This window comes from Astatotilapia calliptera, chromosome 13 (assembly GCF_900246225.1).
Source record: "Astatotilapia calliptera chromosome 13, fAstCal1.2, whole genome shotgun sequence".
Taxonomy (NCBI): Eukaryota; Metazoa; Chordata; class Actinopteri; order Cichliformes; family Cichlidae; genus Astatotilapia; species Astatotilapia calliptera.
The window spans coordinates 21,014,924-21,036,634 of record NC_039314.1 but is presented as its reverse complement, the minus strand read 5'-3'; the positions used below and the strand labels follow the sequence as shown (position 1 = coordinate 21,036,634).

Below are 21,711 nucleotides of genomic sequence, written 5' to 3'. Positions count from 1 at the left end.
TTTGATCAAAGTTCTCTGAGATAACATGACATTTGCTGCGCTCACGCTTCCAGAGAGTCACTACTGATCTCGCATTTCTGCTGTGTGCAGGCAACAGGCGCAGAAGACAAAGTCTGGGACTGAAACAATATGAACAATCTGATGTGAAACAGATTTGACACAGACCTGGAGGAGACATGAACAGATTTTATTCAATGCAGATGGAGGAGCCGCAGAACGGGAAAGTAAAAGAGTCCTTCAGGTTTGTGGCGGAGGTGAAGAAAGATGTGTGGAGAGACAGCAGAGAGGAGCAATCAGAGCCCACCTGTTCTCTAAGTGTCAGAAAGATCTCCTACACAGTCAGGTAAGTGCTGCTGACAACCAACACGAGTAACTCAAAAACAGACTCAGAGAATTTAACTTAATTTACTCAATTATTACTTGACTGTGATTGTCTGATTATCTGATTGTTCATAAAGAGCTGATTCTTCCCACAGCCGAGATAGACATCGTGTTGAAAAAAATAAAATACTAATATCAAAAATACTGTCCTTGTCCTTAAGCGTGTGTGCATATATACATGTGTTTCACAGTGAACGTGTGGGTCCGTGGTGGGACTTACCCTCCTACAGGAAACGATGGACTCGTCAGATCCTGAATGATGTCTCCTTTCATGTTGACAGTGGGCAGATCATGGGCATACTGGGCAACTCAGGTTCGAGGTTCAGTTCAATCCAAGAGCCAAATGTTTAAAGTGAAAAAGAAATACAACGTTTTTTTATCAGGAAGCGTTAAAAATCAGTTAAATCATGAGTGTTTTATGCATATGTGTCTTTATCTGCACTTTTCATTATAAAGGCTCAGGAAAAACCACATTGCTGGATGCCATCTCAGGGCGGATTGGGAACCAGGGCACGCTGCTGGGAGAAGTCTTCGTTAATGGTAGAAAACTGAAGCAAGAGCAGTATCAGGACTGCTTCTCCTATGTGCTGCAGGTAAGACAAAGAAACGTCCACGCATCAAGATTTAACTCATAGCTTTTACTTATTATCCCAGTATTGCATTTCTATTGATACAATATTGATATAATAAGCATTCATAAATAATTAAAAGTAATATTAATGTTAATATTACATAGTGTTATATGTGTTAATATTATAAACATACAAAATATTATGTGTTAATAACTATTAGGTTACATATAGGTATTACATAAATTACATAAATTACATACAATAAATGTTAAAATAACACAACAATTGTGTTTAAGTTAAATTAACAGACTTTTATTTACACTTATAAGAAAATTGTTTCTCTGTTTAAGTTAATAAAAGCCTTGGGTTGCTTAATATCCTTAACTACCATATCAATTTTGACATTTTTAAACTCGTCATACGCTTTTCTGTTGCTTTATTACAAAAAACATGTACATTTATAAACAATTTACTGTGTAATTTTAAACAGCTGCATAAAAAGCACATTTAAATGGTAATAATATACACAGAAACAAAAGAAAAGCCGTCTAAGACTGCATGACCTCCATACTTTGTTCAAATTTCGGATTCTAATCCTTTCACAACATCAGTTTTTTGGGGGTCAGGAGTTCGAGTGGTTCGATCACTGGATCCTCACGTTCAATATTTGGCCAAAGTGTCATTGTGTAAATACTGAACCCTGGTTTAAAATCACTGCACACCTGAATGATCAACGGTTCAACAAAAAACTTCCTCTATTACTGTTTAAGTTTATTATTAATTATTATTACATTTATTAAGTTGCATACTCTCGCACACACTCAGATGTGCATGCTAGCTAGTGACCGCTTCACACGAGTGGATGGAAAGGGTAAGGCTAAAATAAAATATCAGTTTGACAAACTGAATCCTTAGTAACGTCCAAAAAGCCTCTAAACATTTTTTTTTCACAAAAAAATAAATACAATAATTTCCAGCTACATCTACACAAGTCAAAAGAGGGTCCACAGGCATTCACCAAACATTACAGATACTGACTCCAGTGCATCCATTAGAGTGTCAGTGTGTGCATAGTAGTAAGACATACCTTCACAATGGTAAAGAATTCATGGATTGAAACCCAAATGAAATTTAAAAGATGGGCCCAATCCCATCTTTTAAATTTTGAGCAATCCTGCTAACAATCAGATGGATAACAAACAAAAAGTCAAAGCAGTTGAAATTACATGACTTCTAATAAAGGACAATTTATTCCCAATTCATAATTGTCACAATTGTCACTTAACAGAAGTTGAAACCCAGCAGTGGACGTGTTAGACAAATGATTAATGGGAGACTGAACAGAGTTTAAAGTAATTAGCAAATAAGTTCATGCACATTTCACTTTCCTGTAGTTCACACAAACACTCATTAAACTTTCCACTACAGTTTCAACTGCAGCTGGCCTCATGCACATAGCCTGTATGTATTTAGTTTTGCCTGTGGTTGTACAAACCGCCACAAACTCAATGAACATTCTGCAGTAACTCCTGAAAAGCTGCCCTGGCCTCCGTATGAAATTAACTTAAGACCCCTGATAGCCTCCTCATATATGTAATCTCGCAATGAGAGGTGCTCAAGTGTATCCAAAGCCTGAATTAAAAACACTGGTTTAAAACCAGCCTTGCTTCTTTTCAAATCATCTCTCCCCTCTAGCTGATAGCTCCCCCTTCTGCTCTCTAAGCCTCGTCATTAACTTCCGCTGCTAAGCTGTAGATGAGGAGGTGATATGAGCTCCTCATATTAAAGTCATTCAGATGAGAGAATAAGGAGAAGTGGGATTGGGAGGCACCATGTGTTAATTGAAGCAGGCAGCAGGTTCAGCTGGTTTAAGTCATGCGCCTGTGCCTGTGTGTGTACACACATCTGAGGCAAAGGTATATTACAGATGGGTCGCACTGGCATATATGAACATAGACGTTTGTGAGGATATACCGGTATGCTCACTGTACGGGGATGTGCTACAAAGATGCTATAGATGGAGAGAGTGTGACATAAAAGTATCCAGTCCAAACATATAATTCCATTTGTTTACTGATGACCACTCAAGAGAAATACTGAGATGTTTTCTTAATCCATCTCCTTGAGGAATAGAGGTGGTAGTTTCTAGTTTTAAGGTGACCAAATCACAATTTACAGTGTTTTTTTGTGTCTAGTTTCTTTTCTGTTAATGCCCTGTTTTCTCTTTCTACCATTCTTTTCCAGAGCGATAACTTGCTGAGTTATCTGACAGTGGAGGAGACTCTGACCTACACAGCTCAGCTGGCCCTGCGGAAACGCTCGGCTGAAGCTATCAAGAAAAAGGTGACTTTAGAGCTGCGTCTGGGTATTTCTTTCATTATTTTCTTAAACCTGGCATCTCTGCCTGCTACAGAACATATCCCAAAAAATAAATAAATAAATAAATTACAGGCTGATGGATATCAGTATCCACTAAGATGTCAGCACACAAACAGTTTCAGTGCTTATTTGGATGATCAGCTTAATCTTAGAAGGTGCATTGCTGTGTTGTTTTATATTTTAGGTTAGTTAAGTATGGCTGAGTTATTGCTTCACAGAGAGTCGTGTGCAGCATCAAGATGACTGAGAATGTGTTACAATTTGTTACAGATCTCTTTGCTTACAGCACATAAATGCTGCAAATGCCCATTTTTAAAAAAAGAGTACCTGACCTGACATTTAAGAACGGCAGGTCAGTTGTTCTCAGCCTAATATTTTGTTTGAGTCCCTTGCTCTGAAATATTTCCAAACTGTAAAAACAGGAAAATATTGCTTCTCCTAATCTTGTGGAGCAAATACACTCATCAAGGTCTAATGAAGCTCATGTGGTGCTTGGCACCAGCAGTGGGTCCTTTGGATCTTGTAAGTTTAAAGTGGAAACAAGATGAGTTTTTTTCTGGTGCTGGTTGCTTCTAGTTTTTTCTTTCTTGTTCTTTTGAACATTATTTTTTTAGACTGTGTAGATTGTTGCTGAGGTCAGACTCAAACCCCTGAGCAAATTTCTGAGTATTGTTCCCATGAGCAGGGTGATTATCTGAAGAGTTCACAGCAAATCTTTTCATAATAATGAGGGGATTTTATTCCAAAGTTTTAGCTGATCAATGTATAATATCTCCTGCAGGCCCTTTTTTAGTAGATTTGCTAATAGTTGTAACTCTTGTCTCACCTGAACCTTGACCTCTGGCTCCCATGTAGGTGTCAGCAGTGATGGCTGAGCTGAGCCTTAGTCACGTGGCCCACAGTGTTATTGGAGGTCAGGTTTTCCCTGGGATCTCCGGGGGTGAGCGCCGAAGGGTCTCCATTGCCAGTCAGTTACTTCAGGACCCAAGTGAGTAGTGCACCTCAGGAGATCACCTGAGGAGATTTACACAAGTTCATCTCTGACCAACCTGTTTCCTCCAAAGCAAACATTTGCTGTCGGTTTATATCAAAATAATGAGGTGACGCAGAGTAAAAGTCATTAATCACTCAAATCTTCACTTTTAATAGATGTAAAATAGATAATAAGAGGGATTAGAAGTGATTTTCAAAGACTTTGGCAGATAAAAGAAAATAATTATATATAACATGCTTTCATAAAATGTTTCAAAATATGTCTTTGGTGGAGTCGTGAAAAGGAAAGTTTCAATGAGGTTGTGTCTGAACTTTGACTGGGCCATTGCACCACCTTGATTATTTTCTTTTTCAGTCATTCTGTTGTAGATTTGCTGCAGCTTGTTTGTCAGACTAGCAAACTGCCAAAACAGGACTGCATATAGTCCCGTGAAAACTTTCTTTTTTCCCACGACTGTGGGAGAATGCAGCAGAGGGAGGCAGAAGGATCAGACGCATTAGAACAGTGGAAAGTTCACCACATAACCTGTCTCTCCCCAGAAGAGTTATGAAGTCCACACTGGAGAAAAACAAAAGGATCTAAGTGAGACAGGAGTAAGAAGAGACAGAGAAAAGGGAGAGATGGAGAAGAGTAATAAAGGACTGGGTTATCACACCGTAAGGGGAATGAGCAGAAGCCCACCTCAGTGTGTGTGTGTGTGTGTGTGTGTGTGTGTGTGTGTGTGTGTGTGTGTGTGTGTATCCCAGGTGTAGTTTATCAGGACTTCAGTCCTCTGGGGAGGATGGAGGGTCTCAGTCCTCATTCAGGATTAAAATGCCCATGAACACACTCACACACACAGAGTAATGAGGAGTTCCCATTCGGTGACTCTCCAATCAACCAGGAAATGAATTAATCTCACAATTAAAGTATCTGCTAATTCCACTCTGCTTTCATAATGCGAAGAGCCAATCTTTTAATTGTCCTAATTAGAGTAATTAACTAAAAAAAAGAGAACTCACTTATCTCCGCAAGTTAAGTCGGCTCCACAGAGAGTCCTGCAATGTGCCACTTAATAAAAAGTACATCTGAGAGTTTTTACTTAGAAGGAAAAAGTTATTGTCCTGCCTTTCACTTATTCTCAGTGTTTCACTGCGTGACAAACCTGCAGTGACAGCAGTGATGTCATTGGGATGCTGTCGTTGCAGGGGTGATCCTATTGGATGAGCCGACCACTGGTCTGGACAGCATGACCGCCAATCAGATTGTAGTGCTGTTGGCAGAGCTGGCCAGGAGAGACCGTATCGTCATAGTAACTATCCACCAACCACGCTCTGAGCTCTTCAGGGTGGGTTTTTGAGAAGAACTGGTGAAAAAGAGAATGAATGGCTTGTAGAGTCAAACTCACACCTATGTGCCAACATCAGCTACATTTATCTAACTCACAGCTAAAGAACTTGTTTTGTTTTTTTATCAGAATTACACCACTTCATATATTAGACACATATTAAGAAAACATTTTGGTTACACTGTACACATGAGTCTTTGATCCTTTGATAGTGAATGTTTTGTGAAAAGTTGCATGCTGATGGAATCAAAGGAGCTTGAAAAGGAAAGCGTCTGGACTTCTTTAAGTTGCTTGAAGACGTTTCACCTCTCATCCGAGAAGCTTCTTCAGTTCTAAGGTCAAATGGCGGAGAGTCCCAGATATAAACCCAGTGGGAGTATCCCGCCAAAGAGGGACAAAAGGACCCCCTGATGATCCTCTAATCATCTGAGCCAAGGTGTGAAAATGGGTGTGGGTCCCAATCAGCCAGAGTTTCGGGTGAGCTCATTGTGAAACCTGGCCCCACCTTATCATGCGAATTCCTGAGGTCAGATGGCCCAGGATGTGAGTGGGCGTTAAGGCGTCTGGGGAGGGAACTCAAAACTGGATTATAGATGGCAGAGAGTTGGTGTCGTAAACCACCGCCTGTGTTCAAAGATGGTCGCTCACAGTGGACATAGATGGCTTCTTTCACTCCTCTTTCAAACCATCTGTCCTCTCTGTCCAAAATGTGAACGTTGACATCCTCGAAAGAGTGTCCTTTGACCTTAAGATGCAGATGGACAGCTGAGTCTTGTCCTGTGGAGGTGGCTCTTCTATGTTGTGCCATGCGCTTGTGAAGTGGCTGTTTGGTCTCTCCAATGTAGAGGTCTGGGCATTCCTCGCTGCACTGTACAGCATACACCACATTGTTAAGTTTGTGTTTTGGAGTTTTGTCTTTCAGGTGAACCAGTTTCTGTCTGAGTGTGTTGCTGGGTCTGAAATGCACCGGGATGTCATGCTTGGAGAAAACTCTCCTGAGTTTTTCTGATACACCGGCTACATAGGGGATGACAATGTTGTTGCGTCTGTCTTTCTTATCCTCCCTCGCTGGTGTCTGATCTTCTTTTCTGTGCCTCTTTGCTGACTTTATGAACGCCCATTTAGGATAACTGCATGTTTTGAGTGCTTCCTTTACATGTGTTCCTTCTTTTTTCCCTTCAGGCTTAGAGGGAACATGTTCTGCCCGGTGGTGTAGGGTCCTAATCACTCCAAGTTTGTGTTCCAGAGGGTGATGGGAGTCAAAGAGGAGGTACTGGTCCGTGTGTGTGGGCTTCCGGTAAACTTCGATGTTGAGGTTGCCGTTCTCTTCAATGTGCACAGCGCAGTCCAGGAAAGGCAAACAGTCGTCCTTTGTGTCTTCCCTGGTGAACTTGATGTTTTCATCCACGGCGTTAATGTGCGCAGTGAAGGATTCCACTTCTTGTGTCTTGATTTTGACCCAGGTGTCGTCTACATATCTGTACCAGTGGCTGGGTACTCTTCCTTTGAAAGAGCCAAGAGCCTTCCTTTCCACTTCCTCCATGTAAAGGTTGGCTACAATAGGTGACACGGGGGAGCCCATGGCACAGCCATGTTTTTGTCTTTAGAAGCCTTCGTCGTATTTGAAGTATGTTGTGGTAAGGCAGAGGTCTAACAGTGTGCAGATCTGATCGGGTGTGAAGTTGGTCCTGTCTTCTAAGGAGCTGTCTTCTTGTAGTCATTTTCTGACAGTCTCCATGGCCGCTGTGGTGGGTATGCAAGTGAAGAGAGAGACTACATCAAAGGACCCCATGGTTTCATCTGGGTCCAGGGTAAGTTTCTGAACCTTGTCGGTGAAGTCGGTGGAGTTCTTGATGTGGTGTGGGGTGTTCCCCACGAGAGGAGCAAGGATGGTAGCAAGGTGTTTTGCAATGTTATAAGTGGCTGAGTTTATGCTACTGACTATGGGTCTGAGTGGGACACCTTCCTTGTGGAGGTCAGGGGCCAGGTTTCACAATGAGCTCACCCGAAACCCTGGCTGATTGGGACCCACACCCATTTTCACACCTTGGCTCAGATGATTAGAGGATCATCAGGGGGTCCTTCTGTCCCTCTTTGGTTGGGGGGGGGGGGGGGGGGATACTTCCACTGGGTTTAAATCTGGGACTCTCCACCATTTGACCTTAGAACTGAAGAAGCTTCTCGGATGAGAGGTGAAACATCTTCAAGCAACTTAAAGAAGTCCAGACGCTTTTCTTTGCGAGCTCCTGTGACAACGATGACTGAGAACCTCCACAGACATGCTGATGGAATAATATTGTTTCTTTGTGTGTGTCTACCTCCAAGGTGTTCAACAGGATAGCTATAATGAGTCGTGGGGAGCTAGTATTTTGTGGACAAACAGAAGAGATGGTGGATTTCTTCAGCCAATGTGGATATGAGTGTCCAGAGTACTGCAACCCCTTTGACATCTATGGTACAGTATGACAGGACCCAGCACACTGCACGGTGTTGTGTTTTTATTATAAGTCTTCTTTTTTTTTTTAAAAAAAGATGATTTTTCCATAGCTTGAACATTAAAAATTCAATTTGATGTCAAACAGTTGACTTCACCTCAGTGGACACACGCAGCAGCGAGAGGGAGGCAGCCACATTCACTCGCATGCATGAAATCACTTCAGCCTATCAGAGGTCTACCATCTACCAGAGCATGCTGGAAAAAATGGAGCAGAGCTTGCAGAGATCAGACAAGCCCGCCATACCCTTTAAGAGCAAAGAGTCACCCAGCGGTGCTGCCAAACTTGGAGTTCTCCTCAGGTCAGTGTGCTTGTACACACCACCCATAAATCACTATTTAAAACTGAAATATGATCACAATATTCCAGGTACAAATTACAAATGTCACTTAGTGTGCTGCTTTATAAAAGACATGTAACATATACAGATTACTTCCATGCATCATGATGATTTTTTTGTAGGGTATCAGTAGGTAAAACATTTGCTCATTAATTTTGCCTTTCTGTTCTGTGTGCAGGCGCACAGTAAGAAACCTGTCCAGAGACAGGATGGGTGTTCTGATGCGTCTATCCCAGAACCTGATTTATGGTCTGTTTGTGGCCTTCTTCGTCATACATTTAGACATCGACGTCACTAAGGGTGCTGTGCAGGACCGCATCGGCATAATCTATCAGAGCATCGGTGCTTCACCATACACGGGCATGCTGAACGCCGTCGCTCTCTGTGAGTTCCGCCAACACCAAACATCTGCTCACCAGGATGAATTAGTACATTTACATTTGCACGTCCCAAACACCAGGATGTTGCCTGACATTTTTATATATAAAAAAAAGAGGAAGCTGGATAAAAACTTTGAGTCAGTAACTTGAAAACATGATTTTTTTCTTATTCAAAGACTAAATTAAAACATAACTCAGAAGCAGCTTTGCTCAGTGCTAGTACTGACTCTTGATTCAGGATAATGTTGGCTTCCTTCTCTTGGACAGACAGATCCAATGAAGAGCTAATAAAAGCAGTTTCAACACTTGGAATCAACTCCAGATTCCTTTATCCGCTTATAGAAAACACACACACACAGAGGGATTAGGTATCAATTAATTTTGAACTTCTGAAAATATCTCAAATTGACTTTAATTCCTAATCAGCTAAATGCAATACTCTTGTTCAAACCCTTGAATTAAAGCTGAATATCTGCACTTCAGTGACATCGTGACTAAATTGCACTGTTTGACCACTGTGGTGGTGTACCGAAACAAAATCACAAAAAATGTATCACTGTTTGAAAATGTATGGACTTAACTGTATAAAATGCTGAAAATAACAATTAGACAAGACAAAAGACAAAATGTGAATGTCGACTTTGTTGTCCATACATTCACTTAATCTATGTGACGTTACAGCACATCTCTGTGCATGTTTCTAACAACACTTAATCCACATGAGGTGGATACTTGTTAATTCTGAGAAATGGATATGAAGCATGTTTATCGCAGCTGTGTGTGAGGCCACTTCCCCCTGATTCAGTTGTAAAATCACTTTAATTTCTTACTTACTTTTGTCACCTTTGGCAAAACTGTGTAAAGTCTAGCTTAATCTTGGATGTTAAAGATATGTAGACTATTGGAGATAAGAATACATGAAAGAAAAAATGTCTATTAGAAGACCGTGCATGAAGTCATACTTTAGTTGCTGAGGAGATCCTTCAGTTTACATATTTACATATTTGAAATGATCATTGGGTGTTCATGACCTTTAATCTGTTCAGAGCTCAAAAAGTAAGGTTAAGAAAAGGACAACAATCAATAGACAAAATAAAATACAACTATTTCCAAAAAGGCTCTATTGGAATGTGGGTTTCAGTGATAGGAATGGATGAATGAATCATCTTGGCTGTATTTCCTTACTGTCGGTGACGCCCTTCGTCATTTACAAGGTTTTATTAAAACATAATAAAAATGTTCCAGTTCTTGCCAGATCTGACAGGTAGAAATAAACCTCAGATGAAAAACAACACTTGACATATCACACAGTGTCATCATATAGGCCAGAAAGCAGAAGCACTTTGTGAAAAATTGAGTACACCGTGATTCAGTAGCTTGTAAAACCACCTTTAGCAGTCTTACTACATCAGTCTCTCACACGGAGGGATTTTTTGAACACTATTCTTTACAGCATTGCTTCAGTTCATTGAGGTTTGCAGGCATTTGTCTCTAGAGAGCCATTCTGTTAGAGATTTGCTGCTGAGCTTGGGATCATTGTCCTATTATTCTGTTAGCCAAGCTGTAGCTGTAAGACTGTCAGTCTGACTCAAACCAAATCAAATGCCCTCCACTCCCACAGCTGACAGTTAATAGGTGTTTGTGTGGATATGTTGTGTTTGGATTTCTCAGAATGTGACACTGTGCCTTACAGCCAAACATCTCCACCAAGGACATTGTTCCAGATGTCTCGTGGTGTCTTCAGCTGCAACTTTAAACCTACAGTACACTGTGCTGCCATGTAGAGAGAAGAGATTTTCCCCTGGAAACCCTTTTTAAACAAGCCATACTTGATCAGTCTACTTTTCTTTGTGTGCGTGTGCGTGTGTGTGTGTGTGTGTGTGTGTGTGTGTGTGTGTGTGTGTGTGTGTGTGTGTGTGTGTGCTGTCTTGAACGTAAACTTTTAACTATTTTATGGTAACCGGGCTCAGTAGAGTCTGAATTGCAGCTGTGGGGTTTTTTGCAGTTTCCATGAGCATAGAAAATAAATTTGCTCCGACGTCCACTCCTGGGAAGGCTGCCAACTGTTTTGAACTCTTTCTCACTGTAGAATGATGTCTTTATAAGCCTATAATAATTACTTCTTAAAGATTATATCTAACATCTTTATTGTTTGGCATAGATAGGGATGATTGGACATGCTGATGTTTAATTAACTGTGTGCATTTGATCATCAGCACCTACCTGCTACTTACCTCCTTAATTCCTTTGGCAGTAGTAAAGATGTACTTAGTTTTTCATGTACTGCTTCTGCATTTTGGTTTAGTTAATAATAACATGGTGCAATATGTCATCTGTTGTTTTTAATCTGCGCTTGTATTTACCTAATTTGGGGGACCAGATGATTTTTATTATGTCTTGATATATAAAACCTAAGAGAGTATACTTTCTCTTTCCTATGACTGTATCAACATAGTCTAAAATCTTGGCTTCAGGTCTCCAGCCCTCACAGACACTGAGGAGAATAGATGTGATAAACGATTGGGCTGAGCTGAAGTCAGCCTCTGTAAACACTCAAACAATCAGAGGTTGTGCTTGGGGATATCATTGTGACCTTCAGTCTCAGAGATAACAACTGATAGGATTCAATGAAAAGCTTTTTTTTTTTTTTTTTTTTTTTTTAAAGAAACAGGCCCATCAAGTTGTCTTGGTAAATTCTTGGCATAAAAACAAGAACACCTGAAATATGGAGCGATTGCAAAAATGCATAATCGCCATCATCCTGTTAAAGGAAAGCCCTTTTGATATATTTTGTTTTCATATGCATGCTTTCAGTTATGAGACAATAGAACAGAATGAACTGTTCATTATAATATGCAGATTTTAAAGTACTGGAACTGAATGAAATATGGAAAAGGTAAAACTCCACTTAAGAAATTTTTCTGGGTTTTGTACTCTTGAAATCATCATATTTTTCCCAGTTTAATGTAAATTTAAAAACTGCAAGCAAAACAACATTAAGCCTTTTATACATACATGTGCATGTGCACAATCACTCAGCATTATTATATCCCTTGAATAATCAGTCTCAGATTTGGCAGGCATCAATATTTGACAGTATTCATTTATCTAATTTATATCTATTAAATATAATAAAGTTACTCTTTAAAAAATAAAGGAATAGGGTCAGGGTTTGTTTTTTGTTGTTTTTTTTTTTTTCAGATTTGGTTGATTTTATATCGAATGGACCAGAAGTCACTTTTATCTTTTTTGCACCCTTTCTGTTTTTATACTCACAGTCCCAGCATTGCGAGCCATCGGTGATCAGGAGAGTCAGGATGGACTCTACACTAAATGGCAAATGTTCTTGGCCTACATCTTCCACATCCTGCCCCTCAGCATCCTGAGTGTCTTCATCTTCACCTCCTTCCTTTACTGGTTGGTCATAAACTTGATGTGTTTTTGTGTTGGCGGTGGAAGAAGCACATTTATCCACTCAAGGATTTTGGTTTCATAGTCATCAATGTCTCTCCTGTGTGATTGTCTCTGCCTTGCTTTGCTCTCAGGACAGTGGGGATGCATCCGGAAGGTTTGCGCTTCCTGTGTTTCACTGCTGTAGTTCTGGTGCCGCATGTTATAGGTGAGCCAATTAAATAAAAGGGTAAAGTGCTATTTTGGGGGGCACAAATTGGTTGAATGCATTTAATAGCCACGTTTCCACTTTCTTTATCTTTTAGCTGCACATATTCATGTTTGTTTGTTTTTTTCCACTCTCATCAGGTGAGTTGCTGACTGTGGTGCTACTAGGTGTGGTCCAAGACCCTAACATGGTCAACACTGGAGTGGCTCTACTCAATATTGCAGGGATAGTGGTGGGATCTGGCTTTCTAAGGTAAAATCCCAAATATGCTTAACTTTATGATGAGAAAACTTGTGATTTAGAATTTATTGAAAATGAAGGTATAATAATGCTAACTCTCAGGACATATGCTCACTTTCCTCTCCTCTTCTTTGCAACAGGAGCACCCAGCAGATGCCACAGGTCTTTCAGTGGCTCAGTTACCTGACTTTCCAGAAGTACAGCTGTGAGCTGCTCATAGTCACGGAGTTTCATGGTCTCCAGTTCACATGCAGTAAGTTCATTTTTAACATGGGATCATCCTATGCTAGAGGGAATGCTATTTTGTTAATTTGGCCAATATCTACACTATTCTGCGAGTAGTGTAGAGGATAAAGCAGGAAAGATCATTAGAAATAACTGATTTCAATTATCTGTCTTACATTTGATCTTTCTGCTATTGGTCCTTTTAAGACTGATTTATAAAGGATGGGTTCAGGATCAGTGGTCAAAGTCACTCAGCAGCACTTACAGTCATTTAGACTAAAAGGCACTTTCAGAAGATGAAATCTCTTAACACTTTTTTGTGTTTTTGTGATTACAGATAATTCCACATCTTTGCCGGGAGCTTGTGTGGTCACCCATGGCAATCAGATCATTGAGGAGGGTTATCCTGGCGCATTGTCCCGATACACACTAGACTTTGTTCTCCTCTACGCTTTCCTGCCTGCTCTGCTGCTGCTGGGCATAATTAGCTTTAAGATCAGGGACAAGGTTGTGCGTCACTAAGCCCACAAACACACCTTTGTGGGTAAAATCTTCTTTTTAAGTTAAGCTTATAAAGCATTTATGTTATGAAATTCACTATTCAGAGATGACCTACACCCACCACTGTATTAGGTACACCGTACCCTTTTTGCTTTCTTGATAATAAAGGGATGGACATTTTCAGCAATACTCAACAGACTGTTTAAATGATGGCCACCTGGTAGCAGCCCAAAGTGTGCTAGGAAAATAAATTACACCACCAGCAACAAACTCAACCACTGATATAAGACAGGATTCATGTTTAGTTTTTGTTGCTGATTATGCCAAATGTTGACCCTACCATGCAAATGTCATAGCAGAAATCCAGACTTTTGGTGAGTTTGTGTGATTTGTACCCTCGGTTTCTCTTTTCTAAGCTGACTGGAGTGGCACATGATGCCACTGAAGCCCAATTGCTTTAAGGTTTGACGTGTTACGCATTCAGAGATGCACTTCTGCTTATCATAACGAGCGCTTTTGAGTTACTGTTGCTTTCCTATCAGTTTGAGGCATTCTGACAATCAAAAAGCCATATTTTCTTTTTCAGAACATTCTCCTTAAACCCAAGAGATGGTTGCACTGGAAAATCCTAGTAGATCAGCAGTTTTAGAAACGCTTCGACCTGCCTATCTGGCAGCAACTATGTCATGATCAAAGTCGCTTAAATCCTCTTACTTTCAAATGCACGCTTTGAATTTCAATGTCTTACATTGTTACCACGTGATTATCAGATTAAACATTTGTGTTAAAGCACTTTAACAGGTATACCTAATAAAGTGGTAGTATAAGCACTTAGAATAAGTTTAAATGTTTACACTTGATGCACACAATGTAGTACAGCACGGTTTATCTCTGTTCACTGGGATGAAGCCATGCACATTAAAACACTTAAACATCTGCAGATGTTCTGTAAACTACTTGAAACATGTTACCTGAAAAACGAGCATGTTTATGGCATGTACAGTTTTCTTGTGGTAACCTTAATCCTAGAACCACTGATGGCCGGGAAGAAAAAAAACATAAATTTGTTTGTTTTGTTTGGAAGAACAAACATTATTATTGGTAAGCTAAAACTATATTTTTCTTGATTAAAATGTCAGCATTTATTTATGTAATTATAGAAAAGTACAACAGAAAATATAATACAAAAGTAAACAAATAGAATATATATACCCTGTACATTATAACATGTTGTATGTGTGTAATAAAGCAGAAGATATCTCATGTCTCCAGCTCTAGACCTTTCCATGATTTCGCTGCATTCCTTTTATACTGCTCCAACTCCTGAAAAACAGACAGATGTAACACTTTTCACATATTACTGAGGCAATACAAGAAAATCAAAACAGTGCAGGTAAATGCAAAAACACACGCTACTGTGAAGAAATACTCAAGACTAAATCTGATGATGCAGATGAAGGAAGGTTCCACCAAAGGCAAACGTTTTCAATCTTGTTCTAATTTTACTGTTATAAATTTTAACATACACTCAACAAAAATATAAACGCAACACCTTTGTTACTGCTCCCATTCCCCATGGGATGGACGTAGAGACCTAAAATTCATTCCAGATACACAATATAACCATCCCTCCCAAACAGTGGTCACAAATCAGTCCAAATGTGTGGTAGTGGGCACATCTGCTATATTGAGATAATCCATCCCACCTCACAGGTGTGCCACATCAGGATGCTGATCTGACATCATGAGTAGTGCACAGGTGTACCTCAGACTGCCCACAACAAAAGGCCACCCTGGAATGTGCAGTTTTTTGCGCTATTGGGGGTCTTATATTTTTGTTGAGTGTATAACATGCCAACTTTGGCGTATCGAGTTTGAGATGCAGCCCTCTGGTTTTTTCCAGCTGAACATTGCACGTCTGACCTTGTTTGACTCCAGGGACGACTGGCACACACCTGAATGCTCCACACTTCGAAAATGCCAAAACGTCTATGTCTACAGAGGCGCTCACACCTCAGAGCAGTACTGTGAAACTTTCTTTTTTTTATATCAGTGTAAATAACCACAAGACACTGAAGCGCCTAAACTACAACAAATACACATTAACTAGGGGAAAACAGAACTATAGTTAATTAGCTTAAAACTCTTAAGATTGGTCTTTATTTGTATTCGTACTGAACTATGCATTTATACATTTTTACTTCGCAAACCTATCTCTAAATTCATTGTGTTGTCTCTCAAATAAAGAGGTCATTTCTGACTACCATGATCTGCTGAGATTCTTTTTAATCCAGACTAGAGGGTGCTGTCTAGAAAGGAGTTTCTCAAGACTTATTTGGAATTAACCTTTAGCCTGTTTTTCTATTGAGTTCTCAGACCACACAATGGCTGAGTGAAACGACGAGCGCCAGGTGAAAGTCAGTCAGCGATAACAGCCGGTGACTCCATCGGGTTACTGCAGTTCAAGTTCCAGAGTGGCACTATTGCAGGCAGGAATGAAGACAGCTAATCTCTAAGTTTATCACCACAGGATATAAAGTTACAGCCTGTTCATTTCAAGACAGAATCACTACTAGAAACAGACTACTGAAGGACAAAGTGTTACTTTGGAACATTAACCTTCTTTAAGATGTCGAATGAGTTTCTCCATTTGTATATTTTGTACAGCGTACACAGTTTTTAACTCTGTTACCCACGCCAAACAGGCCATGTCATTCGATTGATTTGTCTGTTTGTTTAGCTATGTTTGTTTGTTTAGCTATGCAGGATTACTCAGAATGTTATATGAACAGATTTGCATTGAATTTTTACCACAGCCTCGAACGCAACAATACAAATCTGGATTTGGATGCAGGAATTTTTGGGGGATATTTTACTATTGGGAGATGGAAAAATTAGACATCACATGATATCTTTGCAAATTCATATAAAATTGAAATAAGGAAAATCGGATAATGTCAAACTGAACTGAAGTCAGATATCCTTCTGGATCCAGAGACTGAAGTCCTTCTGTCATTTCGACCTTGCAATTTCAGACTGCCCTTAATAGTGTTTAAAAAAAGAAATATACAATATATTTTTATTCTGACTATTAATATATTATATATTCATTAGCTTTTGTAACTTTGTATCCCACGAGCTTGTCATTTTAAGCAGGGTTATTATTTTATAAACACACATATCTTAACAGCCTCTTATCTGGGCTGCCATTATGTCTAATCCCTTTATCAAATGAAACTGTGCTATGTCACAGAAACTTATCTTCTTCATTTTGCGTTAAATGCTTTAGTGATTTATTATCTTCCTAAATACTTGCTACCCCTCAGAAGGAGGACAAAAGTCAGGGTCACGAATCTGAGATAAGTGAATGGGAATTCTGATTACCACTGATTAACCACCGTACTGCCAACTCATGAGTCAAGAGACTTGACTGCAGTAGGTCTGTCAAAATAAATGCAATGCAAACACGTATATAAAGTATTACCTGGTCTTTCTGGGCTCTCATGGCATCAATCTGAGGCTCACTGTACTGGGGATCTTTGGCTGGATCCTTTAGCTCTCTCTGCTCATTTGTACTCTGCAATGACAAAGTTGGTTAGACGAACAGATGCTTTTAAATCATGCAAAAGAAAAAGTAGTTTGTCTACATAAGTTGGATTTTGCAGAAGACAAACATGTTGCCAGAAGCTTAACTACCTCTGGGGGGAAGACACGCTCATACACTTTCTTCCAGAGGTCTTTTGGATTTTTAGCATGGAGAGACGTTATATCCACATCGACAGTAGGTGGGGAACCTATATTAACAGATTTTAAATAAAATATCACACCAAATGTTAAATAAAGGAGGGTGGATTTAAAGGAGATGTTTTGTTTCATCACAGAGTTTTGTAGTTTATTCAAAACTTGAAGACATTTCTACTTTTGGCTACTGGGGGGCGCTGTGCTCACCTATTTGACCGAAGGAATCAGAGCCTGCTGGAATGATGAGCGGCTTGAGGGGGTCAGAGGAAACAGTTTTCCTGATTACAGAAAAAAAGAACAAGAAAAACAGTATTACAGCTAAAACATTAACCAACAGACCCTAACATAGACAGCATTTTACATTTTTTTTGAAATTCTCAATGAGAGCAACACACATTTTCCCTTCAAGAAACAATGACAGTTGTTGTAAGTAGCAGCCATGCTCCTTTAAATGCAATATCTAATACCTCCATCATAAACAAAGGTAAAGATTATAGACTTCTGAGTGTGTATATCTATCTGGAGCTGTCCCATCACATGATTATATAACTAAAGTGAATATCCTAAGCTCAGACTGTTTATGAAAACCTGTTCTATATCATACAATTTTTATACAGTACAAAAATGTAAATAAATCTGCAATGAGACTGTGAAATCTAGTATTATCAAGCATTAGTGGTAACATTAAAGTAACTCTATTGACACTATAATCTAAAATGAAAGCCCATGCCCATTACTGCTTTGTGTTCAATGTTGCTTTATCCTCCTCACCCTCTCTCCAAACCGAAAGCCAGGTGCAAGAAGAAGCTCTTGGTTTTTGATATAAGGCTCTCTGATTTGATGCTAGTGAACTAATCAAAGCATTAGGAGACACAAACACAAATACAAAGCGGTGGTTAGAGACAGCAAACTATAAGAAATATATGAAAAAGTGCAAAATTATTTGTTAAATACAAATGTGCTGCAGGAGCATTAAAAACGTTCTTACAACGAGAGAGGCCACGTAGTAATGAGCAATAAAACGCAGCGTTTTACTGACAACTTTCTTCTTGTCAGAGTCAAATTCCTGAAAAGCAGATGGGAAAATTGGAAATCTTATATACAAATATTACTGAAATTTATGATCTAATAATAATTCTGTGTACGTGTCTTTTTTTAATAAATCATTTAAAAAGAGTACAAATAGTGTGTTTTACCTGGAAGATGTCGTACTTGCTGCCGATGATGAGCAGAGGAACAGGAAAGGGACTGATCAACTCTCTGTCCTGCTGACAGAATCACAGTTAACTCTGGAGACAGCACCGGCCTTACACACTTTTACACTTTTAGTTGAGATTTGCTTTTTGTTCCCTCTGACAATAAAATATCTATTTTCACCATCTTGGTTGCATTTGTCAGGTCAATGCAAATTGTACTTTGTGACATTTGAGTGTTTAAAAAGCCAGAGGCATGAGTAGTTCATGTAAACACTTTAAATATGCAACTTGTTACGGATGCCTCAGTGCACCAGCACATTTACCCATTGATGACTGTTTTTTTTATCATCCTTATTAATCTGCAGTCTCTTTGTGCTGCATCCCTTGTGCTGATCGACTGTAGAGGCTCACCTGTATCACCATAAACCCTGAGGAGGCAGAGCTGCCTTTTCCCTCAGTGCTTTTTACAGTCTATTATGTATTAGCTGAGATGGAAGTTACTTGTGATCCTGTTCTTGGTTACATTAATTTAGTCTAACGATATTGATATTATTAGATAATACATGGTTAAAGAAATTTGCTTCATCTCACATGTTGAGTTCCTTTGAGTCGTGGATTTAGAAATTGTAACACAGCTATAAAATTGCTGTAATACAAATTGTATGTGTAATGAGACAAGGTCTTACAGGATAGTCTTTAGGTAAGACACGTGCTGCTGAGTGGCTGGGAGTCTGGCGTTTGACTCCGGATTTGGATTTCTGTACTTGGGAGGAGGTTCTCTCTAGGTGAGCCTGTGCAGCCTGCAGTAGCTTCTCCATTGTTCCCCACAGAGCGTTGGGTTTAGACAGGTCCAGGACGAGGATGACTGAGAGACAGCTGAACAAGACAGGAAAGGAAAGATGGTTTTCCTCTGAGGTTCAGACCAAGAAAACATTCTTCTTCTCTACTGACATGACATTGCTGTTCAAGAGATTCAGATTTTAAAGATACAAATAATAATCTGAACAGAAAAGATAAATAACATAATTCACACTGTGAATGTGTCAAATACTGACCCCTATTCAAAAGCAGGATATTTGTAAGAGACCTACCTGATGGTGACAGGAGTGATGGGGATCTGGACGAGGTCTGACAAAGAGGTCCCTCCTCCCAGCTCCCATAGGTGGGCTATGTCTTTAGGCTGAAATAAGTATATAACAGTTTTATCTTGAAGTTACATAAACATCCAGTGCAACCCTAACCCTCTATGGCTTGTTCCACATTTCAGCTGCATTTAATACCAAGAACTAAAATATTTACTTGCATAATGAGCACATCCTGCCACATAAGTACACTAAACGTACTCTCTAATGTGGTCACTGTGCTGAAATACTGGAAGGAAGTTCCTTCCTACTAACGCAAATAAAACATATACAGCATAAGGTGTATAACCACATTTGTCTTCTCATTTTTAAGAGACTAAAGCAAAGTGTCCAAGACTAAAAGGATTTACTTACCGTGTTGTGTCCTCGTGCTCGTCTGCCAAAAGTGTACTCCAAGGCCAGAGTTGGTTTGGATAGTTCATCTCTAGTAGACAAAAAAAAGTGTGTTTATACAAAGTATGATGTCATGAAACTAACTTGTGCTTTTGGTTAAATATTTTACAGTACCTCATTCGTGTGTTTTCTCTAGATCAGCAGAGACACACTACACTTCCTTCTGGCCTTCTCTGTATTTCTCCATTAACACTCTCAAAGCAAACGGTACATCTGTAGAGGTCGTTCTAGACATGAGCCACACTGCTGCTCACCAATCATCACCCCGTTTCCCAAACAAAGCTTAAACTCTTTCCCATATCTTCATGGTATGGCTTAACAACTCTATCCCTCTGTTGTCACTACAGCTCTGCACATCACGCTTGTTCTTGAAAATCACTACACTTCTTTTCCATTTCTCAGGCATCCTCTCACTCTTCAAGAGTCCACTCTTAGCTCACAGCTGCCATCACTTCCTCCTTACTGAACTGTCCTCCTCTCTCTCATTTTCTTCATTCATTAGCTCTTCAAACTACTTCCTCTTCTCAACAGCCTCTCATCATTCATTAGTACACTTCCTTCCAGCTCAATCTTGCCGCCAAGCTAATTTTCTTTCCTTAGTGCCGAGCCTCACATAAGCCTTTCCTTATGTGAGGCAGATCTACATGCTTTCCCAAATTTTTATTTGTTAACCCCTCCCTTTGAATAATTGCCAGCACTCCCTCATCCCACCACCAGGTACTCCTTATGTCAATAGGATACACCAAATACTTTCTTGGCAATCTCCCTAAACACTTCAGCCATATAAAAGCTTTGCCAAATATTGACTGTGAAAGGATCAGCTTTAGCTTTCGTGTTTCACTTTGCATGGTGTAAACTGCCCCTGCAATGGGTCTGAATAGTGAATATGAAGAGGGGTTTAGAGCACTCTAGTCTGCCCGGGCATCATCATACCAACCTGTCCAAGCACCTGAGGAGAATGGACGTTTTGCCCTAAAAAATAAACGGATGTGAGTTTACGCAGTACAGTAACAAGATACAAGCGCTTCCGTGTGAAATCAGTGACACACACCCCAGCTTTGCTCCCCATCAGAAGCACCGTCCGCTCGTTCACAGCCTCTCCACCGTCCCTCTCCTCTGCACCTCCGCTCTCCCGGCTGTGGACCTCCGCCGCAGCCAGCTCCCATAATGTGTCCGAGCTGACCCATACGAGACGAGACGGGACGAGTCGGTCGACAGATATTACTATTACTGTTATCACAGTAAACAGTTATAATGATAAAATAAAGTAATTCTCACCTTATTTTTGGCATCGAGCTCGATGGCTAGCGAAGGCTACACAGCTAATAGGAAGGCTAACCGTTATAAACGTAACCAAAGCAACAGCGCGTTTTGATGACGTAACCATCTTATGTTTTAATGGACATTGTGGGATATGTAGTTTTACGCAGACAGACTATAAACTTGTAAAATACATTTCCATATTGTCATATCTACAATCTGCTATATGCCAACAATGTTTTAAATTAAGGTATCCTTTATTACAGATATATTTCACACAGAGGTTTTTACAAAGGTTTTCAAAGATAATTCTTTTTGTGGCTTTAAAGCAGAGCTGATTCTTGTTGTCTGTGGTTGTAACAGCAAATTAAGTCTGGGACACTCTGGAAATACTTGTAGTTAATCAGATAACAGTTTACATTTGTTACAGTACCAGCAAATTAATATTTTCCCCTTGTTTGATTCAATCATATGAAGAAGCCAGCAGATAATGTTTCAGTTCCATTTCATAACATGCTGTACACGA

The 21,711-nt window shown here is 39.8% G+C and overlaps 2 protein-coding genes across 4 annotated transcripts; one reads left to right on the top strand and one right to left on the bottom strand.

Moving 5' to 3' along the window:
• Nucleotides 1-56: 56 nt before the first annotated feature.
• abcg5 (ATP-binding cassette, sub-family G (WHITE), member 5) lies at nucleotides 57-14,718 on the top strand. The gene is made up of 14 exons (XM_026190049.1): nucleotides 57-343; nucleotides 573-694; nucleotides 838-974; nucleotides 3,198-3,296; nucleotides 4,188-4,320; nucleotides 5,514-5,653; nucleotides 7,979-8,108; nucleotides 8,236-8,449; nucleotides 8,667-8,872; nucleotides 12,147-12,285; nucleotides 12,414-12,487; nucleotides 12,628-12,739; nucleotides 12,868-12,980; nucleotides 13,290-14,718. Exons 1-14 carry the CDS (start codon nucleotides 177-179, stop codon nucleotides 13,472-13,474), a joined length of 1,971 nt encoding a protein of 656 aa, XP_026045834.1. The 5' UTR covers nucleotides 57-176; the 3' UTR covers nucleotides 13,475-14,718.
• On the bottom strand, nucleotides 14,642-21,357 carry dync2li1 (dynein, cytoplasmic 2, light intermediate chain 1). 3 transcript variants are annotated; one of them, XM_026190050.1, is made up of 13 exons: nucleotides 21,204-21,357; nucleotides 20,977-21,103; nucleotides 20,863-20,897; nucleotides 19,887-19,956; nucleotides 19,482-19,570; nucleotides 19,077-19,266; nucleotides 18,391-18,459; nucleotides 18,183-18,260; nucleotides 17,966-18,045; nucleotides 17,402-17,472; nucleotides 17,150-17,247; nucleotides 16,938-17,030; nucleotides 14,642-14,776 (listed from the first exon to the last, which is right to left on the bottom strand). In XM_026190050.1, the coding sequence occupies exons 1-13, from the start codon at nucleotides 21,215-21,217 to the stop codon at nucleotides 14,714-14,716; spliced, it is 1,077 nt and encodes a 358-aa protein (XP_026045835.1). In that variant the 5' UTR covers nucleotides 21,218-21,357; the 3' UTR covers nucleotides 14,642-14,713. The 3 variants fall into 3 exon arrangements, with proteins under 3 accessions (XP_026045835.1, XP_026045837.1, XP_026045836.1); XM_026190052.1 differs by lacking the exon at nucleotides 21,204-21,357 and having other exon boundaries at nucleotides 20,040-20,897; nucleotides 20,977-21,002; XM_026190051.1 differs by lacking the exons at nucleotides 20,977-21,103; nucleotides 21,204-21,357 and having other exon boundaries at nucleotides 20,040-20,970.
• Nucleotides 21,358-21,711: the final 354 nt, after the last annotated feature.